This window comes from Diadema antillarum, unplaced genomic scaffold, assembly GCF_040938485.1.
Source record: "Diadema antillarum isolate AM-2024a unplaced genomic scaffold, OU_Dant_1.0 scf00000067, whole genome shotgun sequence".
NCBI classification, from domain to species: Eukaryota; Metazoa; Echinodermata; class Echinoidea; order Diadematoida; family Diadematidae; genus Diadema; species Diadema antillarum.
In genome coordinates, this window is record NW_027270956.1 from 546,085 (window position 1) to 559,657 (window position 13,573).

At 38.1% G+C, this 13,573-nt stretch overlaps 1 protein-coding gene across 1 annotated transcript in view; it reads left to right on the top strand.

Moving 5' to 3' along the window:
* Positions 1 to 13,573, top strand: part of LOC139716584 (unconventional myosin-X-like) — a 192,287-nt gene that overhangs the window by 165,055 nt on the left and 13,659 nt on the right. The window contains exons 35-40 of the mRNA XM_071628111.1: positions 1,684 to 1,890; positions 9,328 to 9,485; positions 9,642 to 9,768; positions 10,673 to 10,776; positions 11,727 to 11,920; positions 13,388 to 13,508. Coding sequence (XP_071484212.1) covers positions 1,684 to 1,890; positions 9,328 to 9,485; positions 9,642 to 9,768; positions 10,673 to 10,776; positions 11,727 to 11,920; positions 13,388 to 13,508 — 911 coding nt within the window. The remainder of the gene's footprint in view (positions 1 to 1,683; positions 1,891 to 9,327; positions 9,486 to 9,641; positions 9,769 to 10,672; positions 10,777 to 11,726; positions 11,921 to 13,387; positions 13,509 to 13,573) is intronic.

A 13,573-nucleotide genomic window follows, 5' to 3' on the forward strand; every position in this document is an offset into this window, starting at 1 on the left:
CTGTATTTTGATGTCATGTCACATTTTAGAATTGACAAATGTAGCTTTTATTTGGGGAAATTGGATGGGAATGCTTCAGAAACATAACACAATGCATTTTCGCCAAAAATGAAAGCTGATGGACTGAAACTCACAAAACTATAATGCCTTTGCAATCTTGGTACTGTAGGTTTTTTCAAGGTGGATTTGTTAGGAATATTGTTCTGAGTATAAATGAAATAATCACATTTCTATTTCTGTGATTGTGGGTGCTATTAGAAATTGTGACTGGTTCTATATGGAATGTAATCCATATTTGCAGAGTATACAAAGAACATATGGTAATGGAGATAGAGAATGTGGTAGGGATTTGGTTTTGCTTCAAAATAACCAACTTCCTGCAGAATGTTGTGTCTAAAACTGTTGCACATTCTGAGAGAAACACTTGGCAGTCAGTGAGACATATTTTTAGAATTCTGTTTGTAATTTCTGATTCTGATAAACTAAAAAAAAAAAAGAAACATGAAGAAAGTGAAGTTTAGTGAATGTTGTTATAATTCACTGCATGTTTTTAAAAAATCTCAATCTAGCGCATGAGAAAATAAAGGTTCCGTGGCAGAGAGCTTATGATAAATTTTGGTTCTTGAAAGCCGTAAGGGGCTAATCACCTTTAGAGTTTGTATGTCATGATGAATATTCACTATGTTACTGGCAAACCTTTTCATATACATTGTTTATTAACATTTAATGTAGAAATTTGTGTCAAATCCCTTCATTCAGCTGTGCTATTTCCCAATCACCATTTTCATTCTGTTATATTTTTCGTAGTGGATACCTTCATGCATTACAGTTCATGAAATACATTTATGTTACATATTCGTACATATTATTCATACTTACATGTACACTCTGGACTGTTTGCTATATACACTTGTATGAATGACACCATGTTGTGTATGCATGATACATGTACCTACAATTGTTTTTATATGTAATCATACAAACAGTTCAGGTGTACATTATTAGAACAGTAGTAAAGCTGACACAAATTGCTCTTAAAAGGATGAAGCACATCTCATCACCTGAATTTACTCATTTTGAGGACACACCATCACTGCTTTAAATTTGTTGATACATTTCACTTTGTTCAATCATTTTCCGCATATAAGTGAGAGAGGCAAAGTAAGAAATTAATTTTAAGCTCATTGCAAGTTTGTGTTTCCTCCAAGAAATCTTCACCCATTTCATTAGCACCCCAACATTGATAATAGTGCACACAGAGTATGGAAACCATGCCTTTCATGACAGACCTTAGGAAAAATTTGGACTTAATGATTATGCAAAGCTATTCTAATTTCCAGTAAATTATATCTTTGGTATCTTTGGTCTCCCTTCACAAGCAGAAGCAACAGGGGGTACATTATGTATCTTTGATCTGTGTCGCAGGGGTGTTTTTACCATTTATCATCCATCCTGTTGATAAAATGCATGTTTTGATGAATAACTCATTTGGTGAGTGCTCAATCTTTTGTATGCTGTGGTGATATCTAATCTTATTCTTCATGGCTGTCTTTATACTCCTTTCGTCCACCTGACATTCCCCTCCGAACAAACATGGCTTATTCTTCATCCTCGCCATCTACCTCTCATCTCGATATGAAACAAAAAATAAAATGAATTGTAAAACACCTCACGAAATCACAGGCGGTACAATTGATGATGTAAATGATGCCCCGAACGATTATTATTCCAATGGACTTGAAAACGAGAATGAAAACCCGACCTACGAAAACATACCACACATCGCCAATCTGACCCCCCTCACAAACGGAAGCAACGGGGGGCACAGGCCGCGTCGCGTCCCCACTCTCATACGCACTAGAAAGAAATCTCGGTCGACAGGAAGCGAGGGTACGTATTGGATCCAGGCTCCGTGGTCTTGGAGTAGAGTTAGTACGATCTCGAACTCCCCGTTTTGATTTGTTTTGAAGTACATAGCTGTGAAAGCAAAGTGTTTTTTTTTTTCTTTTTGTTCTATCTGTCTATCTGTTTGATTATTTGTGTACCTGTACCTGCCCTGCCTGCTACCATGGAAACCGTGTGCATGGATGTTGCCCTATAAAGCCATTCGCCCCTCCCGCGTCTCCATGCATGTTGTCATGCATGCGTGGTAACCGCATCGCATGCCTACGTGTTCTCCTACTCTCTGTACGTGATGTGTGGTTCTTGCATGGCATGCTCTATGTCTGTGTGCTCTGTCGGATGTAAAGTTTCCCTTCGATGGCACTGTGGCTCTCGCTACGAACTCTGCAAAGTGCAAGCGGGGTAGGAAAACTGCTTCTGAAATGAGACAGGACAATTTGCATTTTTCTTTATGGGGTAAAGAGAGATACAGAACTTTGCTTGATAGCACATTTTTTAAAAGAAAGCTGCATTCTGCGTTGGGGAAAATTTTTGCTGCAGTGAACGTAGTGGTTCGGCCAATCACGTGTGAAATGTATATTTCAGTTTAATACAACTGACAAAAAAATGTGATGGAGATTGTGAGAAAATCCGAACAAGAAAGGATTTTTATTTTCTTGCCATCGCAATTATTATTATTTTTTTTGGTTATTTTTTTTCCCCCACATTCTCTTAGCCAAAAGCCAAGTTTATGCTCTAAATATGCAAAACGTTAAAATCGCTCCACAAATTGCTACAACTGTATCCCTCAGATTTCTTTTTTTGATTTTTTTTTGACAAGCAAATCAAATCAAATTTTGTTGCATTAAAAGCTACCAAGTCTGCATGCAAGGGGGCCAACTTGACCGTGCAGTCGCTACAACACTTACAACTGTAAAAGAGTCAGTGTTAGTGTTTCCCACTGGTCCTGCTCATGCATGAATTAAACTGTCAATCCCCCCCCCCCCATCCCTTTGATGTCATCTCCTAGTACCTATGGTGTCTTTCAGTCACTAAAAGATAAATTTAATTTTCTACCTTACAGTAACACTTTCGGGAAACAAATTGGACATCAAAGTACATAGATATAGATTGACATAATGAATCTTCCACGTTTGTATCAAATTCATTGAAAAAATATAGTTAGTCATAATCATTCAATAAGTACATTGTAAACAAACAAGTGTTGAACATGCAAGGTCTTCATGAATGATAGGAAAATTTATCAAGTATATACAGTGAACTATGATTTGTTACAAGTCTCTTCTCTTTGTGAAATATACACAAAGTGCTTCTTTTGGTGTTAATTTTTATTTATTTTGATATTTTGTAATGAAGATACATGTATGTCAAAATAACAAATGCCATACAGCTAGTTAAATTATTATTGCTGAGAACTGATACAATGAACAAGATTGTTTACTGAAGGAACACAAGGTGAATAGGGAAATACGCCATGATGGGGCCTATTTTAGCAAACCTGCTTGATTGCAGGTCTCACTGCAGGAAATCTGACAGACAAGTTGTGACCAAAAAAAATTGAAAAAAACATGATAATAATAATAACTGATAACTGATATTAGAAAGTTTTCAAAAAAAAACCTTATAACACCAGCAGCATTATTGATGCATTGTATCCAATATCTTGAATTCAAGACCTGTTTGTAAACATATTCTACCCGTAGTACATTGTAAATCTAACCTCCATTACCCCCAAAATACTTGTATGTAGCAAAAGATGATGTGAATACGTAAGATGTCCTTCTTATACAAGACCTAACATGGATACTGAAGGGTCTCTGTGAGTCCTAAAATTTTGGTTCAGGATGATATTCTCAAGAGATATTGAGTAATATTTCAAATAGTTTGTCATTTCCACTCAGTAGCATGTTCTCCCCCCCCCCCCCCTCCTTTTGTACCTACCCTCTAAATACTGTGGCAAAGAAACAAAAAACCCAAACAAAACAAAAACAAAAATGCAATCATTTACATCTACTTGTAAAGTATTTTTCTGCTCAAATCAAACCTAATGTGGTAATTTTTGGTTGAAAACACACAAGATTCATGATGAAATTATCAGCAAAAAACAATGTATTTTGGATAAATGAGTATTTTGTTGCTGATGTTTTCCTGGAACTGCACCAATGACCCTCCCAGGGCCTGTAGTTGTTCTTCCTCCTCCTTTTCCCATTCCTTCAATGTATGCACACCGTGCATTCCTGAAAAAAAAACAAAAACAAACAATTGCCTTGGCACCATGCTGTAGTTTGGTGACACATTGTCCTGAATCAGTGTTTTTCTTTCTTGTTGTACTTGTTTATCATACTGTACGTCTTGTTTCCTACATACTTGTAGGTCACACAGAGTATCACACACACACACACACACACAAAAAAAGAAAAAAAAAAGATTTTTAAAAATATCAATGTGTACGGAGTGCTGTAAATGTATACAGGCCTGTACATAGCATTTTGGCATGCTTTCTTGTCAGTCATGTAGCATGAATTTTGCTCGTTTGTCAGTTTTCTAAGTGTCAACACATTGACTAGAAGTGATGGTATAATGGTAGAAAGTAAGATAAGAATGGCTGTCTTATTTTGCACTGGTATCAGGTAGAGCCAAATGGAAAATCAACAGCAAAAGAAGAAAAGTTTAAAAAAGCAAACAAGACAAATATAGAACAAGCCACACGGTAAAATATTCCATGTTTATGGTGTGATATCCTAATGGAAATATCTGTTGCAGTTAATGATTACACATGGATGAAGAATGGCTTCCACTCATATTGTGATGTTCATCTAGTGGTTTTGTTTCATTTCGGCGAGCAAAATTATGGTCAGAAGGCAACAATACAGCACATCAATACATCGCAAGACAAGAGAATACATGTACCATTGTATGTTCTCTCAAATTGACCAGATCAGGATAATCATACTAGTGTCTGCAGAAGGCCACAAATTTGGATGGCTGAATTTACTTCATTTCATTCTCTGTGTTCTCTCGTACACTGTTAAAGTGTATAACGAGAGCTTTGATAATAGTATCATGCAGTTCAAATGTTTTCTTGTGTTTGGTTATTTTTGTGTTTTCTTCATTTCTTGTTTGTATAGGATTATGATGTGTGATATTACATTCTTCTAGCGATTCAATAATTATGTGGTTTGTTCTGTATTCTTAAACATGTACAGACTTTCAACTCAAGCTGTCTGAATATCTAATCTATTGCTTTTAACTGTAACTGTTTGAGAGTTTTGTTTTTAGAGGGGCAATATGTCCCGCGCTACATTTCCTGATGCTGTAATATCTTTTTCCTCTCTCTCCTGTTTTTTTTTTTTTTTTAATATCTATCTGTCCTTCGTGAAATAGCTCGCTTAGCTGGTAAGACATCATTACAACTGCCCTAGCGTTGCCGTGCTTGCATCTGAAATGGCTTGTGTGTGTATTTGAAGTGGAAACTCATGAGTGCATGCAGTGGACCTCCTGTGTGTTCTGTGGGTGTGGAGAGAACAGGGTCCATACGCTCACACTTTTTGCAGCCTCTGGGTTCAAACCCCTCCTTGACCAGAACAACACCCTGTCATCCGTGCGTCTCTAATTTCTCAAACGCAGCCCACACCCTAACCCTTTTTTTGGCTACTAACTTCAAACAGTCCCTGTTCCTAACTTTTCCTTCTCTGCTGCATGTGTGTGTGTGTGTGTTTGTTTGTTTGTTTGTGTGTTTTTGTGTGTCCTGTGGTTGTGTGTATGCCTATATGTAAAGCTCGACACAAGGGGTGGCATGGTGGCCCAGGGCCACTGGAAATTGGTGTTGGGCCACTAGATTTCCAAAAAAGGTTCTCTCTTGTGGTGGCCCAATCGGGCAACAAAAATACAAATTTGATTGTTGTTGTTTTTTTTTATTTCGGGCTAAGACATTTCTTTAAATTTCAGGTCACCAAAATTTCACTTTTGAAGATTTTAGTGGCATGATCTGGCCACGAGAGAAAAATGTTGGTGTAGAGCCCGTAGGCTAGTGTGTGTATGTGTGTGAGTGTTTCTGCGCATGCATGTATAAAGTTTTGCTTGTGACATGGCGCTGCTGTTTTATGAATCCTTCAACATGTTTCCATTCCGTCTCGCCATTACTGTTCATTCTCTGGTTTGATTTGCGCTGAAAGTTTGATATCTCCATTTCGGTAACCCGGAAAAGCTGAATGCCTTGCCCTTGAAGTCGTGTGTGCTTTCTTTTCCAGCAGTTTCCCTGTACTCAACCAATTTTTCTTTTTTGTGTGGTTTTCTTGTATCTGGTTTTTCTTTTTTTTTTTGGAAGACATTTTTGTTGTGGATGTGATGTGCAATGTTTATTAGGAGGAACATTAGTCTTTTTATCTGCGAGACAGTACATGCATATCTCAAGAAAGTCTAGTCTGTATATGATTTGGAGGGCTGATTAGTTATGGTGGAAATGAATTACTAATGACCCTATAACAGAATGGATTCGGGTTTTAAGGTGTACTAATAAATTCCCCAATCCCCTCTTTCTATCTTTGCTTGTCTGTCTGTCTTGATGTATGTGTGTCTTTCTTTTTATGGCTCACCTGTCTGTCTGTGTGTGTTGATCTCTTGCTGTCTTGCTGCTTTGTCAGCTTTTTATCCTTCTCACTGTAGTCCCAACCACATTCACCCTTTATAAAGACCATCTGATTTTGGTGTAATTTTCGGTTTCCATTGAGATGCTGGTATGGGTTTATGTGGGACCCGTCAGGAAAGGGATAATGAAATTTTCCCTCTTTTATATTCGAGCTGTTTCCATCTTTTAGCCTGTTGGTGGAACATTGATGGCTTTAAAGCATTGGAATAAAACGCCATCAGGCAAAGCAGTTAGAAACCATAAAAACAACCATCAGTGTGTTGCAGTGATGAAATTCTTGCATTTGTAATCTATGAGTGTTTTAAATGAAAACTCTAGCTTCAGAGTATTACTGGTAACTGGTTGCCTGCAGGAATAGGGATCTAGTACGAAGATATTAGGTTGATGTCTCATCTAATCCATTATACTAATCCTGGCTGTAACATGCTTAACTACATTGCAGAGAAGCACTTAGAGAGCGCTGACCTCCATCAAGCAGCTTATTTCCACCAATATTGCAATTTCCATCCAAAAAAAAAAAAAATGAAATTCACAGATCCATACGGTTGTATGGATCACAGCCAAAATTGTATATTTTGTTCCTTGTGTCATTAACAACTTTTCCTGAAAATTTCATCCAAATCTGTTCTTAACTTTAGATATTTGAGTTACTTTGTGAATGAAAAAACAAACAGACAACAAACAAATGACAGAAAAAATATAACCTCTTTGGTGGAGGTTACAAGCCAGTCGTCATTTGTACATGTAACTACATGGAACAAAGTTCTTTTTTTTTAAACTTTCCCCATCATAAGGATTGGCATGATAGAGCTGCTCAAAACATTTTTGTCAGTCATCAACTTTTATTTCCAGAATAATGAAACGGTTGATTCATTCATAAGTCTTGCATCACAGCACATATTTTTAGCCATCAGTTTTTGATCGACCATTGACAGTCTGTATGCACAAGATATGGATACTGTTTATACGCTACATATTTTTTGAGGATGATGTGCTCGTGAATTAGACCTGTAAGACAGTTTCTAGAGTGGTTGTATTCACAATTGATATGAGGACTGCAACAATGAAATGAGGAAAGAGTATTATCCCTTTTCAAGAAAATATTTAGTGACTTCCCGCTATGAAGACAATTTACTGAAACATTTTTGCTATAGAAGACAATGCTTTCCTACCGACCTGCAAAATTTTCAAAAATAAAAACACCAACACAACAAATATGTCATATCACAGTTATAGGTCTACATCAAATGTTAATATAATACAACATCAATACTAGTGTTGTAATACAGAGTATGAACCTTATTTATGCGATCATATTGAAGTATAAAGATGGGGAGTATTTGTAATTATGCCGTCATGCACACTTGATTCACTATAATGGATGGTGAATGTTGTCATTGCCCTATGTGAAAATGGCTATGTTAGCATAATGCTCCCAAGAGGGTTTTTTTTGTGTGTTTGTTTGGTTTTTTTTTTTTTTTTGGGGGGGGGGGGGTTCAAGGAAGGGAAGGGAAAAGAAATGTCAGCTGTCCATTCGCCTGCTATTCCCTGATTTGCATGATCTTTCTGTTCTGATTGCTCATTGGTGTATTCAAATTGTTGCATAAGATGATATGGCACAGCAATTTAATTGAATGCAATGCACATGCAGTTTTCCATACTTGATGCTGCTATAATGCTTCATGTCCTACTAACATGTTCAAACATTTTTAATGCAAAGGAGAACAATGTTTAATGCAAAGGAGAACAATGTTTAATGCAAAGGAGAACAATGAATTTTTCAGAGCTGAAGTTCAGTATTGATTTTTTTCTTTTGATGTAAGCCACAGTGGCTTCTTGTATAATATGCCATAAAAAAAATGTTGATTGATTTTTGGGCAGATTATGACTCTTTAACAGACAAGTGTGCTGCTATTCAGTGGATAAAAGTGCTTTAAGTTGATGAATTTTTTACCATTGAAGAGGAGTTCTGCAACAAAATCTGGCTCTGTAAATTATGTTTTATCAAAGTGCAATGTATGTGTCTTCATGTATTTGATTTGTAATGCTTTTCTGGATGTTATTCTTTTTTTTTTCTTTTTTGTTGGTTTTTATTTTGTGCTTATGCATTCATTCAATTATGTATGCAGACAGCTCTCATGCGGGTATGATGGATTCATATTTTTGTCTCTCTTTGCAAGAAAGTATACAATGTCATGCCACAAATTTTTATTCTTAATATTACCTGTGGATACTGCTGTTTCTCATTACCGACAGTTGGCATCAGATAAAGCCATCAAACAAACAACAAAATAAATGGAAAGAGAAATAACTAATGTTATTATTCCATCACCCATAGTAATGTCAAAAGTTTATGCTGTCAAACATTTTAATTCATGATGTCAGTCCTACCACCTTGTTTACAATGTACTCTGTAGGCCTGAATGGTAAGGTAACCTCTTTGTGTATCATGTATTGCACTCTCATTCATTTCATTGAATTCATCAGTACACGCATACCATTAGTCAACCTAATATTTCAATATTCTGAGTTTGTCAACAGGGAAAACAAAAGTCAAGGGAAAATAATGCCATTTCCTTCAATAAATAGCAAAATCCAATAGATGTATATATTCTGTGGACCACATCAGAAAAGTTACCAGGTAGTAAAGTTATCAATGAATTCTCTGACCTGTAGTGTTAAAACATACACATACATGTATGTGTACTACACAAGCTTATGTAGGAAAAAAAGATTTGAATGCATGTGTTGGGATGTGTGTTTCATCACAAACCTAGGATGCTGGAAAATAACACTACACAGTCGCCGCTCCTCCCTCAATCTCTACACGACGTCCAACGAGGAGGCGTGGAGGTGGACCAATGCCATCCAAGACGTCATCGACAGCAAGCCGCCCCTCGAGACACCATTCCAGACCCTCATCAAGGAGATTAGGGTGAGACGTTGCCCGTTGGCTGATTCCACATTTACAAGAAAAGATTGAATACATTTGGTATGGCTAAAGATGGTAGATGCAAACTAACCATACTATTGTCACAAAAGTTGTTTTCATCCTTTTGATAAATTCACTTCCCACGATGCCGTTCTGCAGGAAGTGAGCATGGCGGGTGATGAGAGAGCCCTGGAGCGCCTCTACCAGCTGAACCCCATTCTCCGCAGTACACCACACCCTCTCAAGGCACCACTTCTACCTCTACCCTACGGCCACATCAGCTCCGGTATGCACCCCTCTTCCGTCTCTTTATGATACCTCTTTGCATCTATCCTTCAGTGTGCGTTTGGAGCATACAATTCGTTGTGCTTAGTCAGCATAAACTAACCTATGAGGTGCAACTATGCTGTCTACTCTACCTCTTATTATGCCTAGCAATGTTGTTGACTTACCATTTTCAGTATTTGCCCCCTGGGTGAATGCATGTAAATGAAGGCACTGATGAATTAATCAATTAATCTACTTAATCAATCAGTGAATTAGTAACTGGATTGATTGATTGATTTAATTAACAGATGCCTACATCTGCTTAGATGTATGGCTAGATAAATGAATGAATACATAGATGTACAACATGAAAAATGAACATGAGCTAAATAGCTATAGAATTGGATTGATTGTAAGCAGATGTCTCGCAAGTTACTTCTCCAAACTATACCCAAATTATATATCATGTACATAACAGACTGTATGCCAAAATGTATGCCAAAAACAAAACAAAAAACCTGTCAGACATGTAGACAAGTTGTCACATACATTAAAGTTTAATAAGATTTGCATACAGGGGTAAATAGTAGAAGTAGTGATGCTACACTACAATTGTATACTGTAAAGCCAGAAACATTTGCAACATGAAACTTTTGCAAATTGGTGACCACAAAAATGTTATGAGTAACTATGTTAATGTACATGTTCTGGATTGTGTAGACAAAAAAAGAACAACAACAACTTCCATGTGCATTTTACTTTTGCTAATTGTGGCTCCCCACAAAATTTTCAAGTTTCATGCACATGAAAAATTTCTGGTTTTACAATAGTGCAGTGTAGATGGATGTGCATTGTATTTCCAGAGTTGATTTATGTCTCTGCTATAGCACCACTGTAAGATGAATTGTCCATATTCCATTCAGATATGGAGAAGGGTTACTCCACCCTCCAGGAGGAGGCTGTCAAGATTTTCCCCGCCCTCCAGGGTTCCCTTGACAACGTGCCGGACCCCTTGCCTCTCATCCAGGTGAGCATCGAAAACAAACAAACAAACAAACAAACAAATAAACAGATAAAGAGACAAACATTCTATTTCAAATGGAGTATAGCAAAACAAAGCGTAACAAGCACAAAGCTTTCTCCTCCATATCCTATCTTTATGATGGCTTTGGAATTGGAATTGGCTTTTGTCTGTGGCTTCTGGAAACAAGTGCATTGTAATTTCAGTTTCTGTGTTTTCAGATCTTTTAACAAAGACGTTGCTCAGGAATAGTTCAAACAAGCGCAGCCTTTTCGTAAAGTTTTGCAGATAGCTGTATGCTCTCTTTTTAAATTGTAAATTCTGCATCAGGAGTACAACAGTCACAGCAGGTTGAATCATTTGATCAAATTTTATCAGAAATGCCATTGTTTTCCTAATTTGTAGAAACACCAGTGGTAGGCCGTACTGTTTTCCAGAGACTGTTTCCAGAGACAAAAGCATTCGAGTCATTTGCAGATGTCAGTGGATATGACTTTTAGTTGGACTCTTATCTGGGTACAAACACATCAGTCAAGGATGCAGTAGCAAGTTGAAAAATTTGATGATCACCAGTGATATGGTTTTTATATTGGATGCCGTATTGCCATGGTTACCCAGAGATCATCCTGACTTTGTTACTACAATTGTATATCACTGTTCTGCAAAGATGAGTGGATCTATCTGTCTGTGTCTGGAAACTGCTTGTGTAATTATAGATTCATCATTCTTTTAATACCCATAGCTTCATTGCAGCATAATGGTTTCCATGTTGTCATGGTTACTCGCAGATCATCTTGACATTGTTACTGTGTTGATGTCCTACTGTACAGAGGCAAGTGAACCAATGTATGTGTATCATGGAGCTGCTTGGATTATTGAGAGGATGATTATACAAATGTTTTGATTATGACATCATCGCAGCATAACGGTTTCCTTGTTTTCATGGTTACCCGCAGACCATCCTGCAGACGGCGCACGACCTGAAGCCCCTGAGGGACGAGGTCTACTGCCAGGTGGTCAAGCAGACGACGCAGATCAGCGACCCCGACGGTCACAACAACCTCCGCAACTGGCAGCTGCTGGCCTGCATGGCAGCCACTTTCCTCCCCAGCCGCAACATCCTCAGATACGTGCGCTTCCACATCAAGAGGTGGGTGTATATGATGTTACTACAATACAGCTGTGAATATATGGTTGTATTTAACCCACGGTAGCCTCTTACATTTTTTTTTTCCCATGATGCCGTAGGATTCTATCATTATTCTGTTCTCCCCAGTGTTGCCACATACCCATGTATATACCCTCTTGCAATACATTGTAGGACATCTCAGGAAAAAAAGGAAAGAAAAAGTATTGTCCAAGGATTTTTGGACCATGCAGGATTTGAAATTAGATCGCATGTTTAAAAAACTCCAGAGCCTGCCTCAGCCACTAAATGTATCGGGCTTTGTGTCTCTTCTCTTACCATAAAACTTTATATAGCAGTGATATTGATATTACACAATCAAATTATTAAGAGATACAGTAGTATACAGTCATTGCTAGCCCTGTTATTAATCAAATTTCCAAATACTGTATACGCCAATATTTTCGCGTAGAGATATTTTCGCGAATCACGGTATCAGTGGCATTTTCGCGTGTTGTTAAATTCGCGATTGATAGTAGGGTCTACTGCCAAGCCTGAGAAACACGTTCAAACACTTGCCAACGTACTCGTAACGTTTTTCCATTTGCATTGTGACTCCCAAGCATGAAAATAGAAAAGACACAGGAGAAGGTTTATAAAATGAAACAATTACGGCATTCACAAGTACTCAGTACCCACCAGTTAAATGTTGCAACAAATAGACAACAAAGTTTCAGAGCTGTACATGCATCCTATATACACGGCCCTGTCGCTGTACACAAGTGTCGCGCTAGCTACACCTACATGTATCTGCGCACGGCGTCTGGTCGGGCTACATGCATCCCTAGGCCTCACCCGTACGTGTACCCAACCACGTCGAGCCGGTGTTCGTTCGCGTAGGGTAACGTAGCACGGAGATTGCACATTTTAATGCACGTTTAGCATCGTACTGCACTTCCATAATCGGTCGCACCGTAGCGTACGTACTAGCAATATAGTATGTGTACGTACTGGCCGATGTAACAGCCGCGTTCTGGTCCGGCCAGCGTTGGATGCATTTTGTCATCAATTTGCACATAAGGTATGACGGGGTAATATTTTCTCGTGTCTTTAATTTCGCAATCAGCCCTAAGCTCGCGAAATTTAGAATTAGAATGGTAACAACTTAACCCAGTGAATACTGAAATTCGCTAACTTGTGAGAGAAAGAGAGTGAGAGATGAGATCAATAGAGCCTGTGATGTATTCACTGAAAGATGGATACCTAAGCTTTCAATACAGTGCAAAACAGAAGAAGAGTACAGGTATGTATAGACATTTTTGTCTACAGCAAACTCAATTGCATAGAAGAAATTACTTCTCACTTTAGATGGTGAATGATGAACCTAATCACACCTCCAGTTGATAAGTTAACTAACCATCTAAAAGAATTATTGTTGTAGTCTTGTGAAGGTGTGATTGCAATGCTTTTGTTCTGTCTGTGATCTTGTAGGCAAATGGACCTCTTCCGAGACACCCAGATGGCCAAGTACGGGGCGTTTGCTCTCGACGCCCTGAAGAGGACGAGAACGAGAGAATTCCCGCCTTCCAGGCAGGAGGTCATCGCCATCTTGGTAAGATATGAACGTTGCAGACGATTCATTTCAGAGTACCATGTATCCATGTCTTCAATGTATGT